Genomic DNA, 11575 nt, shown 5'->3' on the forward strand with positions numbered 1-11575 from the left:
TACAATGTGACCTATGTGCCAGGCACTATCCCAGAAGCTTCACAGATACTGTGGGTGAGACAACAACTGCTCTCAGTGTGGGAAGATAAGCAATTAACATGTACACAAATAAATAATTTTAGATAGTGATGAATGCTACAAAGGAAATAAAACAGGGAAGGGCTAATTTAGGTTATGTGCTCAGACAAAAACCTCTCTGAGAGAGTGATGTTTCAGCTGAGACCTGAATCCCAAAGGACCAGACATCTGGGACAGATCATTCCAGATAGAAGGAATAACAGATGAATAATGTAGGAATAAGCTTGGTGTGTTTTAGTACAGAAAGAAGGCACAGATGGCTGGAGTGTAGTGAGCGGGTACGAGAATCAGGAGGTGAAGACAAACAGGAAGGCAGGGATTTGTGCAATGAGGGGACACTAGACAACTTTAAGCAGGGAACTTTGTTTTTTTGCTTTTGTTTTTCTATTTTTGTTTTGTTAAGCTTAACTGGCTATCCACGGAGAACTGATTTCTGGGGTTCTAGAATGAAAGGAAGGAGTTCAGCAAGGTAACAATAGCAGGTCAACGATCACATATTTTGAAGGTACAGCTGACATGTGCTGAGAGACTGAATGTGAAAGGTGAGAGTAGGGTCATCCATTAGGTTGTTAAGACTGGTAATGGAACTGGTTTGGGAGATAAAATAAAAAGTTCTGTTCTCTCATGTTAAGTTTAAAGAACCTGTTCTATATCCTAGTAAATATGTAAGTTTGGACATTGGTGGAACAGTCATCGTGAGAGATAAGCAAGGGATTAAATGCCATTTTTAAACTCACAGCTGGTTGACATCATCCAGGGAGAATGTTACTAAAGAAAAGAGTGCCTAGGATTAAGCCCTGCACACATTTATGGGTGAAACAGAGAAGAAAGCAAGAATAGAGAGGGAAGAGGCAAACTAGGCACGTGACGTCTCAGAATCCAAAAGAAGGGTGTTTCAAAGAGGAAGTAATCATATGCATTGAACTTTGCTAAGAGACCAAGTAAGATGAGAACAGAAAAGGATTTTGTTTTAAAGTTGAGAGACAGTACAATATGTTTGTATTCTTTACCTAATAGAGAGGGGAAAATAGAAGATAGAAGAGAGGGAGGTTATCGTTGAAAGTCCTTAAGGAGAAGGAGGAGAATCCAGAATACAAGTAGAAAGAGTGCCTTAGGAACAGCTTACTTCATTTTAATAGGAAGGCAGGAAGAAAGTGTGGACAGACATATGGGGATGCTGGTGGACCAGTGCTAGGAGGAAATGAGAGTTCCCATCTGATGGCTTCTTTTTCCTCAGTAAAGTACATAGTATGGGTGGAGTGAAGGCAAGGGAGTAATTTCTTCTATAACTTGATTGTAGCTATAGAGAGATTCCCAGTAGATGAGTTAATTGTTATATCAATTTTAGAAGAATCAACTAAACCTATATATTTCAGTACAGTCTAAAAGATAAATATCCCACAACAAACCAATTTTCATATAGCTATGTATGACGTCTCATTCCATGTTCTAAGCACTGTTGAGAACAGAATTAAATATCCTTTATCACAAAATGACATACAGTTGACAAATCTAAGAACATTTTAAACAGAAAAATTTTGTACCTGAGATTTTTCTAGGAGATCAACCAAAATAGGAGGTAATTCTTCTGCATCCAAATATTCAAGCAATTCTCCTTCTTCATAAGGCAGCCGAATGGTCTCAGAATCTTAATTTTAAAATATAGAAAATGATCAGGCTCACCTTTGAAAAGCCTAGGTGCATAATTTAAATGACTTTTCATAAAAAAGAGAATAAAGCCAAAGGTTCTCCTAAAATCTTTAAGTCTTTTCTAAATGAATCACTTTACATACTGCTAAAAGACTTGATAAACTGTATACAATTTTAGAACAGAAAGGAGAAAAATGCCTAACGTAATACTGAAAAACATCTGGCATAACAATCACAATACAAATCACAGAGAGCACTACAATAATCAGAATTGATAAAATTCCAACATTGGTAACTGAAAGTTCCTTAAGACTGCTTAATCTAATCTGGAAACCAGAGTGATAATATGGTACCTTATCTCAAAAATGGTCACTTACTTATGAAATTCTCATGGTTTTACATTTTAGAATTATCAACACAAGAAAAAATTCTTAATTAGGTGAGTTCCTTGTAAAACCCATTTATCATCACCATATCAAATTTTCAGATGTCTCTTTAGTGAAATCTAAGGGTAATTTCTATTTTAAAACTGTCTTCAAATTCACATTAATAGAAATAAAATACTAACATACGAAAATTATTCAAAAGGCAGTGAGTCTGTTTAATTTTGAAGGTTTCAGACTCAAGAGTATATTCAAAATGCAGAAGAAAAAATGTAACTTAAAAAACACCTCATGCTATCTTAAAAAATAAACAGCAACAGAAAGGAAATTTTGACAATTATTTAAAAATTACCTCTTTTATAACTGAATTTCAAAGACCTATCTCAATTAGAATATTTTTCAAATGCATATTCAGGAAGGCTAATCATATTAAAGATAACTTTTAATATTCTAACAAAACATCATAAAGAGGAAAATTTGGGCTCAAAGTTTTCTTTTATCAAGTCATCACTGAGCCGAAGGACAGACCATTACTTCTAAAAGATAGCACATCCTGCCTGGAAGAGGGATTTTTGTGGCCATTGCTCTCTGGAGGGTCTTACCTGATCCATTTTTTCCCCTGAGCATCAGAGAATATCCCTCATTTCCTGGGTATAGGTTGACCACTAAACATGACAATGTCTCTTGCATAACAAGCTTTTCCAACAAGTTCACATTTCTTCTTAATTTCTGCTTTAAAAAGAAGCAGAGCTCATGAAAATAATCCAGCATAACCTTAACAAAAAATGCTACGATTTACAATAATCAGACCTGAACTAATCTTGTAGTGACCCTTCTACATTACGATCCTGAATATATGGGGAAGACTCACAAACACTACAGCCACCAAGTATGGAACATCTATCTAAACTCAATTTTGATCTATTTCTATGTTTCATGCAAATTAACTCATATGACAAAGAAAAACCAGTGATTTATAAAACAAGAAAAATACTTAAATATACAATATGTACCTTTGAATACATAAGTAGAAAATATTAAAATAAAAATATTTAAATAAGTAAAATGTAAAAACGTAAATATAAATATATAAAATGTATGTAAATATAAATGTAAATATATAAAACATAGATGCTATATAATTAGTTTCTATTAAGTCTATATAAATAAATCTATATAAATAAAGAATTTGGGGCACTCTCTTTGGTTGTACCGTTACAGATGCACAGTTCTTAAACATTTTATGGCCTAAATTAGATCCAAACAAGTTCAAGAGCTTTAATTAGCTGAAATGTTAAACCTAAAAATATCTAATTGGTAAGAGAAAGAAATCTGAGCAATTTTCTTCAAATTACATTTAATAGCTCCTTAGAAACCACTATTAAAAAAAATCCATCAGGAAATATAATACATATATCAAAATTTATTATTTTAGAAATGCATATGTAAAAACGAAACCCAATTATAAATATAACAACTTCTTTCATCAAATTTTATTTACAAAAGATATCTGAGTCAACAGAATATTTTTGCAGGATCTCAAAAAACAAATGCGTTTAGTATCTTATCTTAAATATATATATAGTCATATGCAGAGAGAAATGATAAATTCTTGATCTAATGTCACCATAGAATAAAAAAACTACATTTTGGGGGGAAAAAAAAAAAAAGGCAAAACAACTTTTAATCACTTTGATGTTTAAAAAAAAAGCTAGTAGTGGCCGGCTCCGTGGCTTAGCAGTTAAGCGCGCACCTGGCGGCCCGGGTTCGGATCCCGGGTGCGCACCAACGCACTGCTTCACCGGCCATGCTGAGGCGGTGTCCCACTGCTTCACCGGCCATGCTGAGGCGGTGTCCCACGTACAGCAACTGGACGGATGTGCAACTATGACATACAGCTATCTACTGGGGCTTTGGGGGAAAAAAGGAGGAGGACTGGCAATAGATGTTAGCTCAGAGCCGGTCTTCCTCAGCAAAAAGAAGAGGATTGGCATGGATGTTAGCTCAGGGCTGATCTTCCTCACAAAAAAAAAGAAAACTAGTTGGTTCCCATTTAGTTCTGGGGTGAAAGGGCCAGACAGTATTTTAGGCTTGTGGGTCATATGGTGTACGTTGCAACTACTCAACTCTGCTGTTGTACCTTGCAATTAGCCACAGACAAGACATAAACCAATGTGTGTGGCTAGATTCCAATAAAACTTCATTTACAAAAACATGGCTGGCAGACAATCGTTGCCAACCCCAATTTAGAATGTTTATTTATGTATCTCTCCTATTTAGTTCTGTCTCTGAGGTGATGGATATGTTCATTATACTGATTGTGGTGAAAGTTTCATGGGTGTATACATATCAAAACTAATACTTTAAATACGTACAATTTAGCGTATGTCAATTATACCTCAATAAAACTTACAGAAAACATACCATAAGATTTATTCATAGTTTAACAATCATTTTTCCCCCCTAATGTTAAGATTTTAAAGGCTAGATACTACTGAAATGCCATTAATTTTTTGCCTAAAAGGTATTTACCTTTTAAGATAGACAAGAGAAGCTCATAGAGCCCTTTAGGCCCTTACAACTCAAAGGTCCAAAAGATGTCAATAAACCAATTTCTATTACATTTCTACTGCCCATACTTTTATGCTAAATAAACATGAATTAAGTTAACCTGGCCTTGAACTAATTTTTGTGACCAAATTCACCTTATTGTCACACTTGAATTTCCTACGTGTCCTGTAATAGCTTTAACTTTCCAGTGCAAATCACCATGAGGAAATAGGCTACTTTTCTTCTCCTGTCTTTAGTTTACCTACAAATCACTTCGCAGGGGGAGAAAGAAGCAAAAGATAACATACAGGGTGGCTTTCTTTCTTCTGACTTCCCAATGAGATATTCTGTTCCTCAGTAAACACTGTTTCCTTCTCCTACCTAAGCAGGTGCTCTCTGCCTGAAGCCAGATGAGCCAGGGCTCTTGGTCAGTTGCAGAACTGGCGAGAGTCTGGCTAGAAAACATGTTAGCTCACTCACAAAATATAAAATCATTATCTCCTTCAAAGCTAACTCCTTCAAATGTCTCTCCTCCTCTACATTTCAGAAGTCATAATAACATAAAAATGTATACTTACCTTAACCTCAGGCTCTTTTTCACATTCTTCAATATATAAGTCATAAAGTTTTTGAAATACAGATTTTCTAAAATTTAATAAAGACAATATACAAAATAATGTGAATATTATAATTGTAAAATAAACTTTATTTTGAATTTTTTGTTAATTTTTTCCCAATTTCCCAAAAATTGGGTGTGGATATGGTAGCTTAGAAATTTCTAATACATGCAAAGTACCTGTAATACAACATTTTTAGCATAGAGGCTAGTACGAGTGCAATAAATGGTGGCTAGCATCATATTTCAATAAGTCTAAGATATCATCAATTAATTAAGTATTCATACCTTCCACTAGATAGGTACTTCCTTTTAGGAGGTCTCTGTCGGGCACTTTCAATGACATACTAAAAAAGAAAAGTTTATGAAAACAGCTTGCTTTTTGCTTAGTGCATGAACAACTGTATTAAGTATATTTAAAACATGTGTAAGGCTAAAAAGGCTATTCAGTCACTCAAGTCTTTGATTCATATTAAATTATATCTCGTAGGAAAAACTACTTAACTTCTAAATATATGTTACAAACAAATGAAATTTAAACTGCACTAAAATTTAGCACAATATTTCAATGCTATAAGCAAAATCATATAGTTTCACAACTGTGATTTCATGGGTCAGAAATATTCTCAATGTATGTTCTATGGCTGTTCAGAATATGCATAGCATATGTAATTGCAAGTACTCTATATATTTTTGAGCTATTTTCCCCTTTAATAATAGGATATAGAAAACCTGTCAAAACAAGAAAACATAATTTCAGAAATTCTATATCCTTGTTCAAATAATATTTATTCCACAACATTATTATCTGAGGATTCCAAGTAACAGATAATCCAAACATCACCTGGTATTTTTATATATTTACAGCAAAATTATTTGCATACTTTCCTACAATAATATTAATGTACTACTTTGACAATCACATACAAACTGAGGTTTGTCAAAGACAACATTTCAATATGTAACTTAGTCATGCCTTACCTCTGCACGATCCAAAGCTAGTTCTAAAGCTTGCTGCTGTAAAAAGTAAATAGTGTATTTGATAATATCGTTACTTTCACAAAAGATAATTTAATATACATATAACATCTCTAATTAAGTGTTTAAATGTGTTTTATTTTCTAAAACAAGTCTAACATATTTTCCTTTATTTCTCTCCTCCACCCACTCCATCGTATGCTCAAGACAGAGTAGAAAGAAAAAATATGGCAGTCTTGGGCACCTGATTATGACAACAAATTAGGTAAGAAAAGCTAAAATGGTTTTCTCTGGCCAGTGCTTGTGAGGCTGATATAGGGCCGACGGTTGGTTATGGTAAGTACTACCGTTTTATAAACTCTAATTTCTTTAATAGTCTAAGAGCACCATTCAGGAAAATATACTGGCCATCAAGTATGCCATTAAAGTAAAGTGAAGACTAAACTCTCCTAATCTGCTAGGAATCCTGAAAATGGTGGTGCTGTTATGCTGGGTAGCTAACATTAACTTAGAATCTATAATATAATGTTTCTAGGTCACTGCCTAGTAGATATGCAATAAATGATGGCTATCACCACCATGTTTCAATGACTTTAAGATACCATCAATTATAAGCACGCATCATTATTTTAGGTAACATCAAGAAAGAAAAAAGTGCCGCCAATCAGAATTGTAAGATATCACTGATTGTAGACTCATCAATTCAGTAATATTAAACTGTAAAAGAAAATTCATCTCGGAATTGATCAAATATATTATTATTACTACATGTACAGTTTACTGTAGATCCCCACTCCTCATCCATTTCTTGAAGACCTTATTTTAAGGCAAGAGGGAGAAATAACAAGGTAAGTTCTGTCTTCCTCATTCGTAAAGCCTTCCTTTGTAATGACACCTAAGAATAAAAAGTACTAAGTTTTAAACAAAATTAAGCAAATATTACACCAATGATTTCTCTTTCTCATTTTGTGGTTTGAGTACCACATGGGGTTACAGTATTTTTCACTTACAATGACAGTCATTTTAAATTCCAATGAGAGGCACAGAACTTTCACTTTTTTTTTTTTTGGTGAGGAAGATCAGCCTCGAGCTAACATCCGATGCCAATCCTCCTCCCTTTGCTGAGGAAGACTGGCCCTGAGCTAACATTCGTCCCATTCATCTACTTTATATGGGACGCCGCCACAGCATGGCTTGACAAGCGGTGCCTCGGTGCGTGCCTGGGATCTGAACCTGCGAACCCTGGGCTGCCGAAGTGGAGCACACACACTTAACTGCTTGTGCCACCGCGCCGGCCCTAGAACTTTCATTTTTTATTTACAAGGACCTAAATATTTGTTTTATTTTGTAGCCTCCAATAATTCAACCTACCAAGTTGCATGGGGTAAAAATTCTCAGCACCCATCAAAATCCTAACAGGGTAATGGGAAGAATAAATATTGCCAGCCTTTGGTAATCATGGAAAGGTTTAAGTGACCCTGCCATCGTAGTCCTAAGGATGGAGAATTCATATGTTTACAAAAATAGCCAGCCTTTTTAGACTGTAATAAAAAACAACCCACATTATCAAACACCTAAAACGTAATAAGTGAAAAAAGTCTGAAATTTGCCATCATTTCAAAAGGTTCAGTTAAAATAAATTTATATGAATTTATTTAAAAATCTTATGAGGAGCAGATTCCCAATGAAACTGGTTCCCAGGATTCAAGATGACATTCTTGAGTATAAACCATTTTCCAGCACAAAAATATAACTCTGGATATATACTCTTGACAAATACATAAGGTTCTTAGAATTATTTCGGCCATAAAACCTTAAAGTAAGTTTATATAAAAAATTATAATAAAAACAATCAAATATATACTCTAGGACAATTTTAAGTAGTCTTCTCAAGTGACTATTTCCTCCTCTGAAATCAAAACTTCAAAAGGTCTAAGGCTAGGTCAGAATCCCACTGCAACAGCTCCACTTTTCTCTAACAGGGCAGAGAAGACAAGCAAGATCCCAAGAGGAGAAAGAAGATAAATGTTTTCTGAGGTTTATTCAACACGGTGGTCAGTGTTCATTTATTCTCTCACTGTCAAATGCTGCTGCTGCTTTGACACATTAGAAAGTGATTCTTTCCATCTTTTAAGTTTTTAATGGCAAAAGTTAAATGCCCAGCCCTCAGTATGTTTAGTGACTGCAAGTCAGTGAACAGAAATGTGCCATCAGAAGGCTAACAATGATGCTGCCTAAAATGTCATTTGCAGTAAGCAGGTTACATTTGTTTGTAAATTAAAAAAAAAAATCTAAATTAAGACGAACTTTAAAACACGAGAAACCTGTGCTCCCCAAATTATTTGTATTTATACGCATCCTCCTTGCCAATGATTTGGACTACGGTAAAGTAAACAGAAGTAAACATTTTTTAACGCTTCACAAAGATAAGAACAGATAGATTATCTGTATAACCTGGATATGATAATTATAACACTAAATTGAGAGATGAACCTCCTATTTTGTAGATTTGTAGATCAGCAATGTGACTGCTAAGTAATTTCCTGGTTAGGGTAACTTTGGCAGCTTTTAAGAGAATTTCTGTACCTATAATAAAAATATTTTTACGGAGATGAAGGAAGAATACATTCTAAAACACAAATATGAACATACTGAGCTGTAGCTTACCATTGTGGTACAAAAAAACGGGTCCAAAAAGAAGAGAAAACTTATGTGCGTTGATGAAGTGGGATGAAAACCATGTCTTGAATATGAATCTTATAGTACTGTAAAAGCAAAAACAAAAACCCCATATTAACATAAAGCTATTAAGAGAAACGAGATTCAGTAACTAACTAGAAAAATTATTTGAGGCATATATATTTCTAACACTCTTTTTAATAATCAGCAACAACAAAATTCACGTACCACGATCTATCCACTCACTGGCGAGAAGTATAGTTTTAACTAGGTAGGGCAAAATACAGTTTGCAGGTTAAAATCATTACTCACTTTCTTCAAAAATATTTAACATCCAGGAGAGAAAAGAATAAATGTTTTTGAATTTCTTCTATCATCATTGTTGCTGCTCTCATTGTTCCTCGGATTATTTTAACAACCTGCTCACTGGCTTTGGTCACAGTAAGGTTCACTTTACAAATCATACATCCCATCATATCTGCTGACAGAAGTCCTCTAACGATATTCCGTCAAATACCCCAGGCTACATCTTCCAGATGCAGCTCCAGTCCCTCCAGCCCCTGCCCTCCTCAAGCAAACCTGATACACTTCTGAAGAACCTCATTCCTCTGACATACAGGTTCTCGCCCTGCCTACAACACAGAGTAACCTGGGGAGCTTTAAAAAGTGGGATATCCATGCCTTACCCTCCAGAGATTCTGGCTAAGTGGTCTGGAGTAGAGCCCAGAGATCAGCATTTTTGGAGCTTCCCAGGTGATTCAAAGGTGCTGCCAGCGCTGAAGTCTGCTGCTGTATCCTTTCTGCCTCCCACAGAGAGGTATATGTCTGCTCTGAGAGTGATGCTAAAAAAAGCTTATTTTTAATCTTATTCTTTACCTAACTCCCTGTAACCCAGACACAGCTGGGCTAAAAGCACATCTTCAAGTGACAGAAAACAGTATTTCCCACGTAAAAATTGTTTTGGTTTGTTTTTGGCAAACCCAAAACTTAGGTTTTGCAGTTTCAGTTTAAAACAAAACAAAAAAAAGGGAAGAAAACAGGAAAAAAAACAAACCCACCAAAAAGTGACAGGCACCATACCGGTTCCAGGAATAATCATTAAAAAAACGAATAAGATATTAATCTTACCCTCGAAGAGCTCATAGGAGACTTAAGATGAATTAAACTGAAAAAATTTTGACCAGTGATTCTAAAGATGAAGATACACTATCTACAGGCAAAATGTGATGACTTTAAAACTAAATCTCTCCTCACTAAATTGGGGTGGATGGGGCAGAGGAAAGTTTAGTGACTTTAAATTAACTACTACAGACCAAAACCAGTAACTACGTACACCACTTACAAAGCAAACATTGACTGTATAGTGAATTTACTAGAATCCTGTGAGAAAACAACTGTAATCACTGTCGTCTCCATTTTACAGAATAAGGCACTCAGAACAACTTTCCCAAGACCACACAACTAGACTGGAATTCAGACCTCTCTCAATTTTTAATCTTAGATTCTTTCTACTAAATCTTACAACCGTCAGGCCACTGAATCCAGCGTCCGTTTTTAGATTTTTAAAAGCAGAGCATTTAAAATAAAAACTCGATTCTGCTTAGACTAATACATTTTTTTCTTAATTTTGACCTAACTTTACATCATGGTTGTCAACATTCGTACACTGTACTCAAATTTCGAAAATCTTCCTATTTTGAGTCCTACCAGGAACCTGAACGTATTGTCTCAGGGAAGCGCAGCCTCTCCCGTGCGGCGGTTACGGTAGATGGCTTCCAGGGGCAGCTCTTCACCAAGTTCATTACTGAACGCCCGGTAAACATGGCGAGGACCAGTAATTAATCCAATTCTAAATGTCGCAATCGATTCTACTGATTTCCCTGATCGACCTGAGTCTCTTCCAACCGCTCGAGCTTTTCTAACAACTTACGTTTTTCCTGCAAAACGCCGCAACGTAACAGCGGAGCGAACAGCCTTTATTCAACATGGACCCCAAGACACCCGCCCCAAAGCGCTAAGACAAATTCTTGCGAGTTCCCGGAAATAACTGGAACCCAAAATTCAAAAATAAAATGAAAAGCGTGGTTTGCCAGCACCTCAAGAGGCAACGGAGGAGACCGCAGGGAGCGCGGCTAGCTCGGCCCGGCCCACCGCGTCTCCAGGGACACCGTCTTCCTCCCGCAGGCTCCGGAAAGCAGCGAGAAGCCACTCGGGAAGCCGCTCGCTCACCTCTGACCCCGTCCAGATCTCGCGCGCCTAACCCGCCCGCCGCCGGGCCGCCACTCGCCAGCGCCGCCGCCCACCTGTGCGGGCCGCCGCCGCCGCCGGGCTGGGCCGGCACGCGACGTGCCGGGCTCGGCCCCGCGCTGCCGGCTGCGCGCCCGCCCGCCGCTCGCTCCGTACGACCCCTCGCGGGCGCGGCGCCGCAGCCCGGCCCAAGGCCTGTTACGCTTCCCGCCTTCCGACTGGCACGCTGGGCGGGACGGGCCGGCGATCGCGGGCGGAAGAGGTGGGGCTGAGAAGGCTGGGCCGCGGCTGGTGCCGCCGGGGGCGGGACCCCGCGAGGCCAGTCGTGACTCAGGTCCAGCAGGGGGCGGGGCCCACGAGCTGCTTGGCGGGGTCTGGCGTCCAGTTCCATAAA

The 11575-nt window shown here is 37.3% G+C and overlaps 1 protein-coding gene across 15 annotated transcripts in view; it reads right to left on the reverse strand.

Annotated features, from left to right (window-relative positions):
* The window catches only part of SUPT20H (SPT20 homolog, SAGA complex component), a 47921-nt gene extending 36663 nt beyond the window's left edge, over positions 1-11258 (reverse strand). For 5 of the 15 annotated variants that reach the window (XM_058548030.1, XM_058548028.1, XM_058548036.1 and 2 more), the window contains exons 1-8: positions 11164-11252; positions 9621-9764; positions 8923-9020; positions 6259-6294; positions 5566-5624; positions 5240-5306; positions 2714-2843; positions 1623-1726 (exon numbers count right to left, since the gene is read on the reverse strand). In XM_058548030.1, the coding sequence (XP_058404013.1) occupies positions 1623-1726; positions 2714-2843; positions 5240-5306; positions 5566-5624; positions 6259-6294; positions 8923-8925 (399 nt within the window). In that variant the 5' untranslated portion in view covers positions 8926-9020; positions 9621-9764; positions 11164-11252. The other 10 variants (XM_058548037.1, XM_058548035.1, XM_058548033.1 and 7 more) reach the window with 7 other exon arrangements.
* Between the last annotated feature and the right edge of the window lie 317 nt (positions 11259-11575).

The sequence above is a fragment of the Diceros bicornis genome, chromosome 9 (assembly GCF_020826845.1).
Source record: "Diceros bicornis minor isolate mBicDic1 chromosome 9, mDicBic1.mat.cur, whole genome shotgun sequence".
In the NCBI taxonomy this organism is placed as follows: domain Eukaryota; kingdom Metazoa; phylum Chordata; class Mammalia; order Perissodactyla; family Rhinocerotidae; genus Diceros; species Diceros bicornis.